At 37.1% G+C, this 21,206-nt stretch overlaps 1 protein-coding gene across 2 annotated transcripts in view; it reads right to left on the bottom strand.

The window, feature by feature from the left end:
- The window catches only part of LOC149016294 (nicotinate phosphoribosyltransferase 2-like), a 36,163-nt gene extending 17,144 nt beyond the window's left edge, over nt 1-19,019 (bottom strand). The window contains exons 1-8 of one of the 2 annotated variants that reach the window (XM_089157448.1): nt 18,837-19,019; nt 18,455-18,745; nt 16,172-16,319; nt 10,148-10,267; nt 9,877-10,011; nt 9,740-9,801; nt 7,061-7,136; nt 4,267-4,368 (exon numbers count right to left, since the gene is read on the bottom strand). In XM_089157448.1, the coding sequence (XP_089013574.1) occupies nt 4,267-4,368; nt 7,061-7,136; nt 9,740-9,801; nt 9,877-10,011; nt 10,148-10,267; nt 16,172-16,319; nt 18,455-18,609 (798 nt within the window). In that variant the 5' untranslated portion in view covers nt 18,610-18,745; nt 18,837-19,019. Of the gene's footprint in view, nt 1-4,266; nt 4,369-7,060; nt 7,137-9,739; nt 9,802-9,876; nt 10,012-10,147; nt 10,268-16,171; nt 16,320-18,454 lie in introns of both variants that reach the window. The other variant, XM_089157447.1, reaches the window with a different exon arrangement.
- Between the last annotated feature and the right edge of the window lie 2,187 nt (nt 19,020-21,206).

Raw genomic sequence — 21,206 nt, 5'->3', positions numbered from 1 at the left:
CCGCTACAGAAAACTAATATCTATTTCCTGGAGAAAAAGTTTGTAACCCAGTGGGAATGTTCAGTTAACTGATTTCTACATGCATCAAACAAGAACTAGAATGACACAAGCAGGAGCCATTCTGATCTAACTTCAACAAGTTACAGGTTTCTTAATCAATGCCAAATGCTTGATGCAACAAGAAGCAAGAAATTCGCATGATTTTCCTTCCAAGATGAAAAACTCTGGCATATTAATTATTTTCCCCAAAAAAGCAAAAAGAGTATTTGTTCCTGCTGTTAAAAAAATACATCCATCAGTTAGATGATGTTTAAATTTTCATATTTATTCATCCTATCTGAAAGGAAACTTACCTAGCTAAGCTTAAAGTATAAAAACATAGGAAGCTTAGCAGAGCCTAATCTAAACTACTTAAACAGAAAATGTAAACCATGATATGGAGGTCCATGAATATCCATGAACAAGAACAACCAAGATACATGTCTTCTAAGAATCCTTCCCACCTCTCTCTCTCTCTTTCTCTCTCAAGCTGCAATATATACATATCTCCCATTCCCACTTAGAATAACCTACAAGAAATGCAACTTGAAACAGCATCTTCACAATATCTCAATGTTGATTACCAGTGTCAAAAAACATGATTGAAATGAACTACTACATAATGCATTCCTTACAAAGTGACAATTGATCTCAACATGCTTGGTCCCTTCTGGAGTGACACGACTACATTTTAAAGCTGATTAACCTTGCTGGACTCTTTCTATTTCAGTTGACATTATCGCTGGTGATTCCCTGTTTTTGTGTAATTTTTCGGGCAGCTTGATTTTATACTTAATACTAAATTTCAGGCAGATTCAGACTGATATTTTGGGGTTTGGGTTACCTTGTATTTAGACCCCTTCAATCCCAGTTTGAAGCCAATCAAGACTTCTTATGAGTTAGAAATTTCTTAATACCCTCCTGTGGTATTCCATTTCCTGGAGAATTTTCAAACTATTGCTTCAGAGATTAATTGGGATCTAATTGTAAATTCCCACTGAATTTGTGGGTATTGTTCATCTACTATAACAGGTCTTCTGACTCTGATTTGGTGCAAATCAGGCACCTTTAGTGCTTGGTATGAAGCCACAAAACAACATAATAACTATATTTCTTTCTTACAGGATTGATCAATAAGGTCGGTTGTTCCTAATGTCTAATCCTACACCTCCAAAAGATATTGTCGATACCCAAATAACCACTACAAAACTCAAGGGAGTTGGAAATTGTCTGTTATGGGCCAGGCAGTCAAGGTTTATATTAATTATATAAAGGCAAAGGAGAAGATGAAGTACCTTCAATCTATCTTCCTTCCGCTGATTCCGAAATAGCTGCTGATACTAAAGCCTACGAGGGACAAGTGTGTCCTCATATGGTTATTAGGTCATATAACATGGACTTAATTGCAGCTAATGTGATGTCCCAACTCACTCCTAAAGGTGTGTTGGATGAATTGAAGAATCCTTACCCCCAAGCGAAGAATACATCTAGGAAATATGAGTTATATGATAAACCTTACATTTAAGCAGGGAAACAAGTCATTAAGAGAATACTTTCAAATTTTCAATGCTTTTCCAGGTTGGAACTTAATATTCATCAGCCAATTACAACAAATCTGGATCGGTTAGGATTACAACTTCAGTGGGAACAGTTCTATGTTGTGAAGTTTGTGGCTGGATTAAGTCTCAACTATTAGTTTGTTAAGAGCCAGTTGCTTGCCAGAGAGAAGGTAACTTCACTTAATAATTTTTTGCATGTGTATAATTAGTCTATTACACCCTCTTGCCATGATACCTCACCCAAAGATAGTCCTGCATTTGTTACTGCATATGACCATGGACCTAATTTCTATGGGAGAGGGTGTAGTCTATAGGAAGGACGAGGCTGTGGGGAATCTGGTGATCACAGTACAAGTGCACAGCAGAATGACCAACCCTTTGGACCGTGTTCTTTTCATGGAATCCAATCATACTGTTGATACTTGCAGGGAAAAACTTGAACACCCCCAACCAAGATACATGTATTCTAACAAAAACCCACATCAATAGGTGGTTCAAAAGACATGCAATTGATTATAAACACAATGAAAGAAAAAGCCAACATGCCTCTCCTCTGTAAACCTGTTCAGATATCACTTTACTTGCAATAATGAATTTACACATCATATGCAAACATTTACATATCCATCAGATGGAAAACACTCACACAGAGACAAGTGTTAGGATGTTGGAAATTCAGCACAAATTGTCTCAAGCATGAAATAATCCCAATGCACTGAAAATAGAATAGGACTCTACAAGTGACAATTATTAGAAAGTAGATGAACCACATAAGTTTAATGAATTAAAATAAATCAGCTCAAAAAGTGCTGGGCCCAGTTTCTTCATTTCTAACTAAGATAAAATTCAGAGAGTAACATTGGAGATACAAAAGCTATCTTTTTTTTCTTTACCAAAGAGAAGGATTGAATCAGCCAACTGAAAGTCACAGTCTCTTTCATCTTCCCTCTTCCATCAATCTGTCTCTCCTTGGTGTTGCTTTGAGTTTCTTTACCAGAGGTCCAGTACAGACTGTCTTTGATGGGAGAAGATTGAGTTGTGCAAGATACCTGACCTACACAAAGTGGAAGGCCAAGCACCCAAACCCCAACGCTTGCTGCAAAGCAGCAGTTTCCATTTTATTGCATTTCATAATTTGGTTTTTATTTCAGTTTCATAATTTTGGTTGGATAGGGCAATCATGTAATTCTTCCCAACTTCAAGTCAAGGGGAATTGTCCTTTTAAGGTTTTATCAGTCTTTTAACTTCAGTTTAAAACTATATGTGGCAACCACAATTTAGGCCTGCAAGTATTAGAAGTCCCAGCTGTCCTGGTCAGAAGTTCCAGTTCAAGTCAGTCTAACTCCCAATTGCATAGGACTTACATTATAAAGATGTATATACCTCATCAGTCACCACACAATGGGGGAAGAATATAGACTAATTATCTACTTCAACCTCTCTTGCTTCTCTCTGTGTGTGTGTGTGTTTGCTATTGCACTGCTGGTTTATTTCAATCATGGTAAAGGCACCTCCGAGGATTGAGTTTACCTAGGGTTCTTGGTGAGATCAATCCAGATCTTCCCGTTGCTGAAGAGACAGCCTTCAAAAAGCCATTCCATCTTTTCGACAGTACCAACAAGACTCCTCCAAACAAGGTAATCTAGCAGCCTAAACCCCATCCTCCTCTCCTTTCACCTTTAATCTCTATTTTGACACCCTTAGCCCCATTGGTTGCTTCTTTCCCAAAATCAAGAACCTTCAAACCTCCCAAAACCCCATCAAGATTCAGCCAAACTTCATATACAGCAGCTCCCATATACCCTCTACTTCAACCAAAATGCAGCCCTTTTTGACCAGACAAAACCCTAGATACCATAAATCTTGTTTTTAAACCCTAATTTTAACCTTAAAATTCAAGAAATCTCATATCTTTCATTCTACTCGTCCAAACCTCCCCAAACTTTGGAAGCATAACCTAGCCAGTAAGCCCACATAGAGTCCAAGTTCCCTTGGATTCTGAGATCCCTAAGCCACCGTAAACCATCTCTTTCCATTATTTCCAAATATTTCTGATTGTGATCTTGCAGAATTGGCCCTCATTCAATTGAGGCTACATCATAAAGCATGAACAAACTTGATGAGGAGCCATCTATTCCTTGATTTGCAGCCCAAACACCTATATAGTTTTGCCTCTTTCCCTTACAAGATGTGTCATTTCTTATTACTGAGTAATTGATTGTTTTATAATGTGTTGCCAATTATCTATCCCATGCCACTTACATATAAGCAGATTACTTCTGTCCTTTGTTATTCTTTTTTTTTAATCATTTCAAATATACAATTACACCCCTGTTTAGGGGTTTAAGGTGGGGTACTTGAGTATTATATGTCAGAAAAAGGGTTAAAGTCAAATATGTATGCGTCCATGTGTGTGTAACTAACTCATTGTCACTACAATTATTTACATTTTCCGGATAAAATACAGCAAGGAAGACTCCTTTTCTCTTCAGTTTTTGGTGGTTTTACAATCTTTTGAGCAAGGAAAACTCTGCATTTACTAAATAGCTCTGTGTTACAGAGTACACTGCAATAATAGGGTAACAGACGGACAGTTAACTGAGCAATCTATATGATCAAAGCAGAAAATTTTAAATAACGAATTCAATGGTCCTGAAAAGAAACCAACCTGAATTTTGTTTAGCCAGGACTGTACCTGGCTAACAAAATCCTCACAAGTACTTGAGCCATCACTACTACGGATTGATTTGTCAACAATCTCATCAAGACTCTGCACAATAGGTTATAAATTAGACCACTACATTTTAGCTCACTAAATAGTATGTAGCTCTAGACAAGAGCCATATAGAATCAAGGAAGCAACTAACATAAGGGGAAGGAAAGAGTAAGGTGACCATTACTTCCTGAAAGTAAGGTTATTATAAGTAATATATGTGAAAGAAAAAAAAGCAACAGATAATTGAATGGAAGGGGAAGTTCAAATGCTTTTACAGAAAAGCAACTAGTGTCAGAAACAAAAACCTCTATCTAGCAAAGTACATAGATTTCTTTTATATTTCCTATGTAACTTATGATTTAGCACTATGACAAACCAAATATAAGGTAACCTATTAAAATATGAATTGCTTGAGATTGGTTTTGGAGCCAAACTTGGTCGGCAAAAAAAACTGAGTTGGATATGTTGTATTAAATGTTGTTTCAGAAGGCAAAATCAGTCAGATCAAAATTTCCGAGACATTGAAATTTCACAAAAAACATTCTACTTTTTCTAAGAAGCAAATCTGGTTATTTGGGGTGTAAAATGGCAAAAATAACTGAACTTTGAACGAAAGAGTGCATCTTTCAGACCAAAATTATATTAAAAGAAAAAAGATATAAATTTCCTAAATATTCCATTCTTTTTTCATTTGACATAGCATCTTATTTCAGCCTGGCCAAAATTTTAGTTAGATTTTTGACCGTTGGACTAAGATCTTGGCGGGTTTGTATACCTTCTTTTGGTTAAATTGAAGCCAGGTCTTGGTGGAAGCACACAATTATTATCAAGATATCACCTAGACATGTGAGATATTAACTCAGATCCCATCTTGTCTCAAGGTTTTACTGAAAAATGAAAAACAAGTTATTTTCGAGACATCGACGAGTTTCTCAAATCATGATTACAAGTGAAAAATGGAGAAAGCCCCTTTAATATATTAAATATAATTTTCAGAATGTTACATCAAAGTCGCAAGTTTATGGTCGTTGACAATGACTTCACGAATCACGACTTCACATGGAGTGCAGAAGTACAAATTTTACACTCTTTTTTGTGAAAGATTAATTTTAGGAAAAATAGGGTATAATTCCTAAATATGTGAACATTCAGATCGTCAATGTCTTGCATATGGTTAGAACAGCTTGTTCAACAAAGCACAGGATGATGCTAAAGTTCACTTTAATTTGAGATTTTTAAACTAAGGGCAGGTTTCACTGGAAACCTGTTGTAGCCTGAGGTCAAGGTATCAAAACAGTCTCCTTACAAAACTTGCTGGGGGTAAGGTTGCGTAGGAAAAATACCCCTCACCCCTGGACTCTGCTTGTGCAGAAGCTTACGACACCAGGTATGCCTGCAGGTTTCACATGAAACCTATTTTAAGTACAGTGACTATAGGACAACATATCACAATGCCATGAGATTTTGGCAAATGAAATAGCACCACTGCACAAACAATCCCCTGACCAGTCTAATGTAATTGGAAAATCCATAGTTATCAAGGTGTTCATACTTCTTAGTTGGTTAGCCGCCTTGATTTTGGACCCTCTCCCATGCCTTGCTGCCTTGATAGTTGGGGTGCGATTCAAATTCTGAGAAAGCAGGTGGTTTGAGGATGTTGGAGGTTTTCTGTTGGTCCAATGAACATCGCATAAGACTGCCTCGTTCCAGATTGAAGCACAAAGGAAGAGAAGGGCCCAAGACAAATTAAAGTTAAAAAAGAAAACTAAATTTTTATTGGGCCTCAGATGCACTGCTTTGGTACTACTTTGCTTAGCTATATCAGCTTTCTATTTTAGTTTCCAGCTTGTTGTGATGGGAGATTTCAATCATTTCTAAATTCAGTTTTAGTCAGTACTGGTTTCTAATTTCAGATTTAGAAAGTAGGCTTAGCTTTTATTTAGAAGTTTCTACTTTTTTTTAGTTCTATTTCAGTCCAATGTTTAATTTTTGTTAAGCTTTGCAAACCCTCCAGTAGCCAAAAGCAGGATTTCTATTGGTAATCATGCTTTAGTTATAAATAGAAGGCAAGAGGTTGTACAGGCTGTGTAAATCAGCTAACAATTAAGGGTGGACACAATCTGATTAATGTTTTATGCAATGGCTGTGACACAGCTCCATGAGAGATGGGGACGGTGAGAGGTCATTGGTTTGAGGCCTGGGGAGGGGCTCAATCCAAATTATATTTCTTCTATTTTCCTTTTTCTCTAATTGTTTGCATTGTGTGATCTGCTACAAATTCTGCAATCAATAGAGGATAATCTACCACAACCTCATGGTCCTCCTCTAACGTTGAAATTCATGTATGCAGAGTCACATGATTCACATCCCATTTTGTGTTGGTTCAGGTTGAAACAAAAACATTCAGTCCATTTCAACCCAAAATACAAACTTCATTTCTTATTCTGGATGAATGGAGCGCTAGCTTCTTGAACCTTGTTTTCAACTACTGCTTTCATCAAAATTGTGTCTTCAACATAGGTTTGTGCAATAATGAAATACAAGGTGAATCACACCAATTAGGAAAAACTTCACCTAAAAAGGAGTGCAGTAGTGGAGCAAGTGGATCACAAAATGAGCAGCTATCCACACAGATTAAAAATAAAAATATAATTGAATTTTTTTATTTTTTTTATCAAAGCAGTAATGAGTGTTTGTATAGAAGACAGTAGTTTCCTATGTCAACCAAGAATTTGCAACTACCAACCATGAATGAGCTAACAAAGGCATGTGAATGTGTCCCACGAAGTGGTATCCCGAACAGCCTTCCAGCAGCAACATTGCTATCCAAAAAAAAATGCAGATATTAAATATACAGAAAATCAACAATGAAAGCCATTATAGAAGATTGAGAATGATGCAGATAATATGATCATTTGAGGAACCATAAAACTCTTGTTTTTACTCAGTTCTATACACAAGTTCAAATTGATGACAATAATGATCTAGTTCCATGGTGAATTATCATTAAAGAAAGATATGCATACAAGCCACCTGATGAGCTCTACTTATTCGGTTGTACTTTGCTTCAATTAAATCTTTCCTTTTTGCAAACCATAAATTTTATGACAAAAAAGGAAAAAGAGAATAGAAGCAACACAACAAGCATATATGGAATTAAAAGACAAAAAGAAATAAATCAACAAAAAGAGAAGAGCAAACCCATTACCCACAGCAAGAGAGAAAGAGAGAGAGAGAGAGAGAGAGAGAGAGAATGACAGTGAGGCAACATAGAGCCATAGAACTCTGAAGGCAAAATCATCTTAAAAAAGAGCTAAACCCCAAAAAAAATCCTTGGCACAAACTAAACATTGGCAGCAAAAGAAACCAAAAGGACCCATCTAGTAAGTGGAGATACATTATTCGACCTCCCCCCTCAATATGATATGATAAAGAGTCAGCAGGTTATGCTTCACAAGTAAAAACCCTTCAGAAACCAATGGGACTGATGTGAACTAGGATCTAAGGTTTGATTGAATGGCAAAAGCCATAGGTCTAGGTCCACTCACAGGATCCTCTTCAAGATAATCAGCAGGCTTCTAGGGTTTGTAATACCCTACAATTGAAGGTAATAGGTTGGTTTAAGAGCTCTAGGGTTTTGAAAGGGGTAGGGTTAGGTTAGGATAGGGTTTATAGGCTAGACTTTAGCAATTCAAGCTTGAAACTTTGCTGTCCTGTTGAATTCAGATTCTAAATCTTCAAACTTAGTGTTTGGATTTCAGGGTATTATGGGAATTAGGGTTTCTAGGGTTTAGTTTAAGGTTAAGGTTAGGTCACTAGGTTTCAAGTGAGGGGGCTGTAACTAGGGTTTTCTACGGTCTAAAGAAGAGGGAAAAGGCTGGAATGGTGATCGAAGGTAGAGGAGATAGAAGGGAACTTAATTCACAAAGGAGGCGGGGATTTGATAAGGGCCTATTTGGTTACATGAATCCAGGGATTTGAAATGAAATGGGATTTCAAATCTACGGATTCATGGTTCAAAAAATTAGCAGTTTGGTTAGCCTCAACTCTATCGAAGTTCATAGAGTTCCATTGGATTACTCCGCGTGAATCCACAAATTTCATCAATTTTATACTTATGGTGAAATCCATGGATTTCACCCAATACCCAAGAATGGCTTAATTCACGTTGTTAGGCAAAAAAGTGAAATCCCTAGATTTCATGAATCCAGGGACGTTTTACAACCAAACAAGTATAAATCTCCAATTCATCAATCTAGGGATTTGAAATCTTTGGATTCAGATAACCAAACAGGCCCTAAGGGATTACAAACTCTAGGGTTTGAGAGTTTTAAATTCTGGTTTTATGTTTTCTGGGTTTCCTATGCTGCCGCAGGTAAGAAGGATGAAGGATGAAGAAGAAGAAGAGGAAGTAAGAAGGGAGGGGCTGGAAGGTTGTACTAGGGTTGGGAAAGGAAGGGGGTTAATGAAATAGGATGGGGGGGGGATCTAGGGTTGCTAATGTAGTGTTTAGGAAGGGGTGGGCGTGTCCTAAGATTGGGGGAGGGGTGGACTGGAATGTAGAGTTAGGGTTTGGGAGGGCTATGGATGAGAGGAAGAAGAGGGAAGGGGCTGGGGTTGGGTGGGGGGCCTTGGTACTTACTTGGAGATGAAGATGGATGCTGGAATTTCAAAATGTGCGCAAAATTCTTCATCCACTGGCTGCTGCAACTTCCCTCCATGGGAACCCATGACCTCTAATCCTTGCTCCTTCAATCTCAATCAATTGTATTAATCATAAACTCTGCTGATTACAAAATCATGAGGCTTATTATAGCCTTTAGAAGGAACTCACACGAGGACTCTAATTTAGAAAACAATTCAAATTGAAAGTCCTATTTGTGTAAGGACTCTTACTCACACAAGGATCCTCCATATCGCACCTTGGAAGAGTCCGAATTGAAATCCAAGAGTAAATATGGAATTCTTGCAAGAAGTAGAACAAGTCTAGAGGACTCCTTTACAACTTAAGAACCCTGACCTAACCAGGACTCTTTAATAACCTAACCAATAATGACTCAAAAACTCAAAATAAAAGTAGATCTAGGGTCTCACAAACATACTAGACCCAACTAAACCCTAAGTAGACTCAACTGGAATAGTGCAAATTACTAAAACACCCCTGCTGGTACTAGGGGGCCTAGGGTTTGGGGAAGTTTCAAGTTCCAAGAAACAATAGTCCAAGAAACACTAATCAAGGCGACACCAACTGAGGCGTCACCTGCCAAACCACCTGGCCACTTACACAACACCTTGACAACTACGATGAATAAACACCCCAAAGAAAGAACTATGAACAAGAAATTCACTTAGGCCTGTTAGCGTCAACAGAAAACACAGTTCCAAGAGTCCAAGAAACAATAATCAGTGTTTTGACTGAAATAACCTTGTTGCATCGAAGCCACCGATATAGCAATACTTTGAAGCACTTATTCCACCATCAGGCCCCTACATGTGAAAGAAATGTAAATTTTCTGATACCCAGAGATGCACTTTAGATTAAAGCAAATGAAGGTTAGCAACCTGTGCCCGACGAAGCCCAAACTCAAGTAGCATTTTGGACTTCCCAGCTACAAATCGATGTCTGGCAGCATTCGTAGCAACTAATGACGCATAATTGACAAGGTTCACAAAAGGAGTTTCCAGAAGCTGAACCACCTGAAACATTTTATTGAAATCATTCAGCAAAATTTATCATAATGTACTGCATTGAAACACTATGATTAATAATGCTATTTCGTCATTAATTACAATCAATGATAAATAGTGCAATCTGTCTCCTGATAATACTTACAGCAATGGGTCCCCCAACTCTCAGTAAGGGTATCTTTGGAAAAACAACTGATCCCTCAGGAATTGCATAAACTTCAACATCCAAACAATCAATTCCCCTAAGATAATCGAAAAATCCATCCTATACAGAAACGACAAATAGAGATGGTTAACCACAAGTTAAGGTAGCAAACAAATATTTGATTTCAGAAGAAGTACATCTCACAGCATACCATTCTACTATCATTATGAGAATAGACATCAGTGAATAAATACTTTGTATTTTACGTTACAAAAGCAATTCTGAAGTGTGTCATTGACCTTTTTGAATAACATTTCCAATGTGCTACATCTATTGAAATCCCAAGATGGGATATGGAGGATAGATGCATTTGAAGCTTCATTCCATCTGGAACTAGTTAAACTCATGGGAGGAAATATGGAAAGAAATCCTAAGTTGCCTTACTTCGGAAAATAATGGTATACCAAGACATTCCATTTTTATTAGGCAGCCTATGCATGGTAAGATCCCTGTGATGGACTCATTTTGTGTAAAAGCATTCAACTGGTTTATAAATGTGAGTAACGTTTTTTAACTTCGAATATATTTTCCATATTTTTATGGAAAATGTAGTTTCTCTAGGGTATCAGTTAAATTTACAGATTCTTTAAAATATCTTAGCAAACTCCAGTGATGACTTGACTTCTTTCCAGTGATGGAAGTGAAAGTCTTTTATCTTGTTAAAAGGGGCTTGGCTTTCACGGTTTTTTTTTAAATTCCTTTTAATGTGGAGAGAAAAATTTGTGTTGATATGACAACATTAGGAAATCAGTGGGGGTGATCTTTAATGTCATGATTCCAGATCTGATAGATATGAGCAAACATGAAGGAATTTGTTAAATGAGATTCGGATATTCCAGGTGTCCAAAGATTGGAGGGTGCCAATTCATCCCCGGCCATCTCAAAAGGTACATATCCGGGGTTTATTGGTGCAAACCAGAAGTCAATGCCAAGTACTGATGGTTGCTCATGTTGGGTTTGGGTGTCTTGTATTCTGCGAGCCCATATAATTATAATATTTGTAATTGAAAGGGTTTTGTTCAATTACTTATATGAGGGTAAATTTGAAATTATATGAGGATAAGGGTTTTAGGTTTCCATATAAATAGTCTCTATGGGATAAACTAGATGAATCAATCCATATAGGGGATTAGGGAACTCATCTCGGGATAGGGGGATTGAGGGCAAACCAAGGTGTAGCATTTTGTGATATGTCAGAGTGGTGTGAGGTTTCTTGGAAATAGTGGAACTTCTTTTCTCTTTGGTGGACGTAGGTAGGATTTTGTTGAACCACGTTAAAGTTCTCTTGTGGGTTTTTGTTTGCATTCTTCTTCATTCATGGTTGTGCATCCGACGAATCCCCAACAAGTGGTATCAAAGCGTGGTTCGGTGGATTGTTGCCAGAGGTGTATGAAGATCTAGGAAGGAGAGGAACAGTGCTAGAAAAACGAAGAAGGCTTCAACGGATTGTTCGAAGGTACTACAGATCATGGAGTTTTTTATGCTTTTTTTTTTTCTTTGTGATTGTTTGATCGGGTACAGATCGAGGATTGAAAAAAAAGGTGACTTGACAATCTAGCTGAGATAGTGGCTGAGAAGGACAACCGAGGGGGAAAAAAATATTTATGGTTTTCGTTTGGTCGACAGGTTCTAAAAGAATTAAAAGAAAAGAGGTTGAGAGGAAATTTCTTGGTGACTCACGGTTACATCGTGAGGGAGAAAACTGAAGTGGCCAGACAGTTAAGGGTTGACTAATTCAAGGGTTTTTTAAATATTTTTTCTTGGTTTTGATGCTAGGCCTGTGATAGCATTGTGAAAAGAAGGGGTTGAAAATTTGAGTTGTTGGGTATGTTGAACCAAAATAGGAAAAGGGGAAAAAAATGATTCGGTGGGAGAAAAATAAAAAGAAAAAAAAAGGTTTTTTGTTTTTATTATCAAATCGTACAGGTTGTTTCCACAGGATTTTGTGTGAAGGCGTTTTTGTATGGGGTCCAGTGTTTCCTGAGGTTTTTGGGCATTTCGAACGCAGTGGAAGGGATGGATCTCGAAAATTCGGTTTAATATATCTTGTGGGTTTGTAAGGAGATCAACGATCAAGTTCTTTAAGTTTATGACAGTACGAAGGGCAAAGATCAGGTTGGTATTGATCTTGTCAATTCATACAAAGATCAACGGTTAGGTTCTTTAAGCTGATTGATGGGTACGAAAGGCACAAATCAACAGAATTGTACAAGCTTGTAGGAAGTGTTGAAACAAGTGGAGCTCCAGTTGACGTTTGGGTAAGGGGTACATATAGGCAGAATTTGCAAGTTGTTCAAGTACCGAACAAGGGCGATTCTAGGAAGAAAGTGGATGACTTTCGCTTCAAATTTGGTGACTAGTGGGAATCTCTTGGAGCCAGCTACAACAGTAGGAGAGGTGGAGCCATGTCATGTTGTGCGGTGGTGATGAGCCTGTACGGGACACCGCAGGTGTGGGGGTGTGTGTCATGCTGGCTTTAGTGATGACAATCAGGAAGGCATCCTTGGAGGGGATGTGAGCCATGCGGTAATGTGTGGCAGATACACAGAGACAGGTGATTGCAAAGAGGCATCATCAACGGTTTTCTTTAATGTGATTTGCAGAATTCAAGCCAAGGTGGAGATTGTTGGGTTTGGGTGTTTTGTATTCTACAGGTCCATATAATATAATTAAGTTGCAGTTGTAATTGAATTAGGGTTTTGATCAATTACTTATATCGGGATTAATTTGTAATTATATGGGGATTAGGGTTTTAGGTTTCCCTATAAATAGTCTCTATTGGATAACCTAGATGAAGCAATCCCAGTAGGGGATTGGGGAACCTATCCTGGGGATAGGGATTGGGGGCAAGCAAAAGGGTAGCACTTTGTGAGGTGTAAGAGTGGCGTGAGGTTGCTTGAAAATAGGGTAGCACTTTGTGAGGTGTACGTAGGCAATGTTTTGCCGAACCACATAAAATCCTCATGTATGTTTTGCTTGCATTCTTCTTTGTTCATGGTTGTGCATCCGTATCCCCAATAGGTCACTAGGAACTCTGGAAGGGCATTGGTGGGATGAATTTTCAGAAATAGTCAGGAAAAAGTGGTTTACTCTAAGAAATTCCTAGGAGAAGTTGGGAAAAAAAGGAGGGAGGCAGAATTTGCTGGTCTTCTTTGTGGGCTGCAAAGCAAGCTTATGGATTAAATGGGACTCAGTTTCAATGGTTGTCTCCATCCAAGATAATATGTATTTGAAGGAAGATTCCACATTTTTCTAAACTCTATCTTCAATTGTTTAGAAGATTTCTCACTGTTACAGGAAGGCAAAACGCATAGCCTATCTTTTGCACCAAGGAGATGGCAAAGCAACAGATTTCCTCACATATATTGGAGGAGTTGCATGAGGATAGTCAATGTAGGCCTAGAACTCAGTTTTTCATTTAGTTGTTTCTGGGATGCTAGGCTCTTCCTTGCTGATGGTAATGCCGAAGGTGGGTACCTAAGTACTTTTTTTTGGAAACTATCAAGGTATCACAGATATATACATTCAGTCTGACCCTTTTAGCAACAAAATATGTTTGGCAAATTTAGTTGCCAGAATGTACTTATACTTTTTAGCAACTAAAAGGGAAGTGACTGAGTGACAAATTCCAAATGTGCATCTAGTGAGCCCTTGTGATAAGTCCTGTAATGTGCCGCACTGAGAAAATAGTAGACATTTTGTTTGCTAACAGAGAGGCATTTCTAGTGAGGCTTTGGAAATCAAATAAAATAAAATAAACATGGTAGAAAGACAGAGTGATGAGGAATGGTATGTTAAAATAACCAATGCTAACAAACCTACAGAAAACAGACTCGCAGTAATCCAAAAAACAGCAAAAACTTAGACTAACAGGTAAAAATAAGATATATTAGGTTTAGAAAACCTATGGGAGTTCATTAATGTATTAAAGAAAGTTAACAGTTGGATGCTGAGAAACTGACATGGACAAAAATTAGTGAGTTGTGCAACAGAAGAACAGAAAATAGAGACTAATCATCAATCTCAAGAACACAAGAATTATATCAAATGTCAAAAGGAATAGGGATGGAGAAGAGTATCACAGTCTAGTATCAGCACAAATGATCAACAGATTCTTAGTATCCATTGGCTGAAAACTAAACTAGGTTCTTGTCCAAGAGGATACGACAGACACCAAAACAGTGGGGAAAAAATGACTTGAGTATGAAAGAACCCATAATTGCATTGGGAAATCAGTTAAGAAAAAGCAACTACTTGTAACTCATCCAGGGATGCCAACCGTAAGAATTTGAGGGCTGGAGTTCTTGCTGGTAAGTGTATGACAGTAAGGAAAACTTAAAGAGAAAGGAGAAAATGAAAAGAAAAGGATATGACGAATAGGTATCACCACCTTGGCTGCCACTTGGATCACATCCGTGACAGATTCACCACAGTGCATATATTCATAGAGTAGTTTTCCCACAAATCATATCTGTGGGCTAACCGCCCCTTCCTCTTTACTTATAAAGACCAATGGCCGGAATACAAAATTTATAAACTTTCCATTGTGTGGAGTTACTTTGACTGCCAAGACATTTAGGAACTTCTATAAAAAAGATCCCTTGCTTCCACAATAATTAGAAACTTACCAAATTGAAAGAGACTCTTAGTTAGAATCTAAAAATGGCCATAACATGAAAAACAGAAATAAAAATTAGAAACTCCTAAAAGATCTTTGCCACTTCAGATTTCTGCAATGCAACCTAGCTCCATGGGGCCCACGCTAAGTCCATATGAATAGTACCACATGAATAATATCACGTGAACAGTCTTCCTCCTTGAACTGTAGCAGAGAGGAAGAATATTGTCCTCTCACCTAATACTTTGTTCAAGTCAACAATTTCCCAAAGGAAGCAATGTAATCTCATCATCATAAGGAGACCCATCCAGCAAAAAGAACTTGGAAAATTTATGGAAAATTACAATATCTTCAGTAACTTCAGAAATTTGAAAAGAACAAGAAGACAGTATTTGAAGAGGCCATAATAAACATTTTCAGAAAACAAAAGTAAAATAAAAACAGATATAGCAAATAATTATTTGAACTATGAACATAACCAGAAAGCTTCTTCATTGTCATTTTGTTAGAATGGCTCACTTGCAATAAAATCAACATTTTGAACTTGCATTGTTGACTTAGTATACTTGTGGACTCCGTGAACTTGGAAAGCTTCAGCGGGATATAGTTAAGGACCACTTTAAATCATTTAATGGTTTCCACGAAAAACTGTTTGTCATCTTTCTTGATCAAATAAGCACTTACAACAGGGTGGTGAAGGACATCATTTTCATATGCTTCTGGCCCAATGTTGTGATGAACTTTAAGTGGTTAAATATATATCTTTGTATTTGGGTGGAAACCATTAATATCCAATCCTACAGGAAATTTCTCTTCTTGCATAGTCGTAAGCTCCTTGTTTTGTATACTTAAATTTTCTCTTCTACAGGAATTATTTACTGTCAAAAGATTTAAAAAAAATAAAAAAAATAAAAAAACGTGTCCCATGTATTTTATTAGAGTTGGTCTTAAAGGGTACTTTTGTCTCAGTCTTTTACTTGTTATGGTAAGCTGTAATTTTCCATTTTTACCTTATTACCATGTAGGGAGGCAGGAGGCCTACATAGTATAAAGTTTGTGTTAAATAAAAGAAAAAGATGGGAGAGCTCTTTACGCTCACATAATTGATTCTTTCAACTCTTCTTCTTCTTAATATCTACAAACTCCTCCTTTGCTTGCCTAGAGCAAGCTCTAACTTCTAACTCTATTTTCAAAAGTAAACTCCTACATAAAAAAGACAAAAATATTACAGAGTTGAGAAAATTCAACTAGGCTTTGATTGTTCCACCTATAAGACAATAATAAATGTCTTGTTCTGGCTTCATCGTATGTTCAAAATAATTATAGACTCAACTTTTGAACACTACCTCACAATTATCAGGCAATGACGATCGAAGAAACGAAATTTCCTCCTCTGTAAGTTTGAAATTGGCAATGAACCGAATGCACTCTTCTAGGCCAGCAAAGACAGTATATTCACCTCCAAAGGGGTTCCTCCGGAAGAATAGATCAAATCTGAAACACATCAAAGATTTAGAAAACAGCAGAGCCATCCAGAGAAATGTAATATAAATGAACTCTCCAGGTAGCTTTGGGACTAGAGAAACAACGACAAACCAACTGAGAAGCCAAGGGGGAAAAAATATCATTGCATTCATGGAAGGAAGTCCCCCTAAACACCCTGAAATAACAAATGACATCTATCCTGTGCAGGCAATAAATCAAAGCTATACAATTTGATCTTCTTTAACCTGGAAAAAAGGGATAGTTTGATTAAGGGTGATGTCCATTAATATGGAACAAAGAACCTTCATGCAACAATCATGATTTGGAATTGTGAAAAACTTGCACTTTTCCAGAATCTTCCTCAAATAATCTAGTCTTCTGACTGTATATTTCACCTTAGCACTGTCATTATCTAATCAGTAATTAGTATTATGCAAGATTTACATACGATACAATTAATTAAATGTCAACAATTACCTTAAGGCCACACCAGATGGTGGCAGCTTCAGAAATCCAACACAAAAGAACAAACAGAAGTTGGGAATACTGGTAACCATGGATGAAACTGAAGATTGAAAATATAATGATGATTGTTAAGGCTGTGCCAGCATGGGGTTGGGAAAAATGTCAGCCCCTACAATTGGCACTTAAAAGTGTAGAACTGACTCAGACCATCAAATTGCTTAAAACGCTAGCAAGAATGAAATTCAACCAGCTTAACTCCAAGTAAATAGGGTCCTAAGAAGAGTGCATCCTATTTCTCCACTCAGCTCTGTTAAAAGCCATACAAGATCAAGTACTGAGCTATACATGTCTTTCCTTACTGCTACTTAAATGGTATTCATTTATTCACAATATTACATTACTGGATGACAAGTGACTCATAGATTTTTAATCCGTGCCATATGGTCCTTAATAAACTACCTATTATTACATGAATTTCTGTTCTTAAACTTCGTCATACATGAATTGTTTTGCAACACCAGTTAACTGGTAGTTTCTTCCTCTGTTTGAAGTGTCTAGTTTTGTACTTCAATTAAAATTTGAGTTTCAAGCCTACTCAGTAAAAACCTGTAATCCTAAGCACAAGTATTTAGTCATCAAGACTTCAACGTAGGTGTTCTTAGCGCCCCCCCCCCTCCACCCAAAAAAAAAAAAAGAAAAAAAAGAGTTGAACATCTCACAAAGGCCCCTTTGTACATTAGTAAGGCCCCTCCATAAGCCTCTGAGGCTCAAGAATCATACAGGGATTATCAAACTATCTACAGGCAAATAATCACTATATCATGATGTATCCATGGGCTGTCATATCTTGTTCCTAAGGCTGTACTTTTTCCCTACGGGTTGATAGGGCTTAGGTCCTAAAACTTTAAGCATCTACTGTCAGATGGTAAGTTGGATTATCAAAATTATATTGCTGACGCCACACCTCAAAGAAGAACAACAATATACATCATTATCAGCATAACAGAAGACAAAACTTCACACACATCTAAAAAAGGTACATCCATATGCATTAACAAAAATATACATCATTATGAGCATAACAGAAGACAAAACCTTACAGACATCTAAAAAAGGTACGTCCATATGCATTCAGTTTTCCAGTGTATGATACTTCACATCACACCACAGAGAGTCAATGGAACTTTTCATAAATATTAGCATATACTTTAGTGGCAGAACCCACTCTATGACAAAAAGAAACACATTTGTGCAGATGAGATGCCTCCCCTAAGCCCCTTTTCAGTATTGAAATCGTGCAGGATACAGAATTCACAGCTAAGGATGCTGCAGCTGCTTAATTCCCACTCGATGAGCTTGATGCTTTGATGATTATTTTCGTAACTGACAACCTTAAAGAGATTCTTCTTTATTTATTAATCAAGCAAAACAGAGGAAGAAAGATAGCCAAGGTCAAGTAGTTGTCGGAACACCTAGCAAGTAGATAGTTATTCAAATCCCGAAGTTTATAAAAAAAAAGTTTAATCTTTCCTTCCCTAAACAAATGCGAGAAGGAAGAAAAGGTTTTTAAAACTGCAAGTCCATCACAACTTAACACGAAAGACAAGGAAGAAACAGAAACGGAATTCAAACATGCAACTACAAAAACAGCTAGAATTGAAGTACGCAGCTTTACTTACACAGCTCGTTCTTGATGCTTGCCGGCTTTCCAGTAAGCATAAGCCATGGTGAACTGATAAAGATCTGTAAGTAAAGGCGTTACCATTGGATTTGTTGCTCCATCGAGACTTTGGTGCAATTGTTGTTCCATCGCTCCATTTGCTCTGGCTTCCATCTTCTTCAACAAGAATCTTCCACCTTTCTCTCTCTCTCTCTCGTTCGATCTCACACACTCACAATAAGACCCTCTCCCTCTCTCGCTCTCGCTCTCGCTCTCGGTCACGGCTGCGCCTGTCGCTTCTTATCGGTGCCTGTTTTAATTTAGTCTATATTTATTGGTTTTCTTTACCAGGACAAGAGAACAACAGTAAGCAGAAGGGAAGGGACGAAGAAGAAACATACATGGTAGAACTGTCGAACGTGAGGAAGACGGGATGCTAAGGTGAGACCGTGAGACGGGTGACTGATCACACGCGTGATTAGAGATGAGTTTCGGAAATGATTGGAACCAGACCGTTTTACACTGAAAAGTGAAAATCTTTTTGCTAGAAAAATTAGGAGATGGGCAGAAAGAGGTAAACCTTGACGTAACAGGGGGCTTGGAAGGGTTGGTTTAACGAGATAAAGGGCATGATGTTTTGGATTGAGGGTATTGAAAGATTTGGGATAACTCATTTGAGGTGTTTTTTCATAAGAGGTTCATCAGGGTCAGCTTGCGTGTATTTCGATTACATTTTTTGAGGGGAGCTTTGCCTATCCATAAGAGTCGAATCCATGACCTATTCATTGAAAAGTATGAATCTTACCACTTTATAACTCTGATCTCTCAGTGATTTTATTTTCATCTAGTGGAATAATAATATGATAGTCAAGGTTTAAAGTATCTCATGATACTATACGATACTTGTTGATACGTATTCATATTTGACCCAACCGATCGATACATCTCGTCGTCTCTCCGTTGAATTACCTAAAATGCATTAACTAGAGCAATACAATACTCGTCGGCGATCGTCTCTTAAAATCATCGACCAATCCATACTTTAAACCTTGATGAAAGTCGATTTTAACGAGAGTCCAAGAGACTTTGGCGGAATGTGGGCGCTTCACATACCAAGGTGAAGCACTTCCTAGTATCTCTCAGTGATTTTATTTTCATCTAGTGGAATAATATAATATGATAGTCAAGGTTTAAAGTATCTCATGATACTATACGATACTTGTTGATACGTATTCATATTTGACCCAACCGATACGATACATCTCGATACGTCTCTCCATTGAATTACACTAAAATGCATTAGCTAGAGTGATACAATACTCGATACAGGACGATACGTCTCTTAAGATCATCTGACCGATACCATACTTTAAACCTTGATGAAAGTACGATTTTAAACGAGAGATCCAAGAGACTATGGCAGAAAATGTGGAGCTGCTTCACAATACCAAAAGGTGAAGCACTTCCTAGTATCTGGCTCTTCTCTAGAAAGAACATTTTCCAGTGAGTGCCCAGTGAGTCCTGTAAAGATGTCACGTGTAAGATGCTTATCCAGCGGCCATGGTAAAAAGTAAAAATCTTATTTTTATCTGAATTGAAACCCAAAGATCCGAATAGAATCAAAACAAGATTTAAGTACCCTATCTTCCCCTCCTTTCTTTCATATCCATTGTTTTCCTCCTCCGTCAAGAACCCTTGAAATCTATGGGGATGGGAGTTTAAATGCACCAATGGGTCTCAATTTGGTTGAAGCTTTGGAACTCTCTCTTACAAATGGATCAAATCACTTAGAGCACGTTTCATCAATACCTCAGTCTATCTTCACCCTAACCTTTGGAAGCCATTGAAATTTCTAACAAAAGTTGAATCATCAAATTCTAGCCAACCCTTTTTGTGCTTTTAAAGTTAATTGAATTTGTTCGAGTCCTCCATCTAGAAACCATAAAATAAAATAATTAAATAAAGGGATAAGGCTTCACCCATCATTGTAGGGGATCAGATTTTTTACTATTTAACAACATATTTTAAAATAAAATAAAATAAAATAAAAGAAGAAGAAAGCAACCGACATCAAATCATGACCATAATAAAGGGCGGCTTGGGTATTCTTGATTGCTTGACGGGTTATTAATGTATTATTGATTGCTTGACCGGCTAAGTTTTTCCTTAACTTTTCTTTATTCTAATAAGAAGATTTTCTTCATTACTTGCGTAAGAATCGGGACCTGCAGGTTTTTTTTTTTTCCTTATTCATATGAACACCCAAATTTATAACAAAAAAATGTATATAATAATTCAGGGTTTAAAAAAAAAAATGTACCATACAATTTTTTATTTTTTTAAAGTATCATGCATTTTTTATTAATATAATTTAGTTATAATAAGATTTGAATGAGATATAAAGGGTTGAGTAAGTTGACAACGACTGACATGTCATAATGGTCAATAGTTTGAGTCTCTAGTAAATTATGAAATTATTTGAAATGACTTGATTTTCCTAGAATCATGAAGTCCCAATAAAAAGAAAATTCTTAATAATTTGGTTTTTTAATCTGATTAAGAATTTTCTAATGATGGCTTTATTATTATTTTGATTTTATTAGTATTTACTATGGGTTGGGTGAAGAATAATAATGACAATTAAATTATGGATAGTTTTTTTTAATAAATGTGCAATTATCAAGAAGAAATCAAACAAATAATTATACAACATAAATATGATTGCTTTTCATCATAAGAAAATGACTTAAGATTGTTTTTTTTTTCTCGTA

This window comes from Hakea prostrata, chromosome 5 (assembly GCF_041222555.1).
Source record: "Hakea prostrata isolate BN-2017 chromosome 5, UWA_Hpros_2, whole genome shotgun sequence".
Taxonomy (NCBI): domain Eukaryota; kingdom Viridiplantae; phylum Streptophyta; class Magnoliopsida; order Proteales; family Proteaceae; genus Hakea; species Hakea prostrata.
Note: the sequence above shows the minus strand (reverse complement) of the source record. Positions and strands in the feature narration are given on the sequence as shown.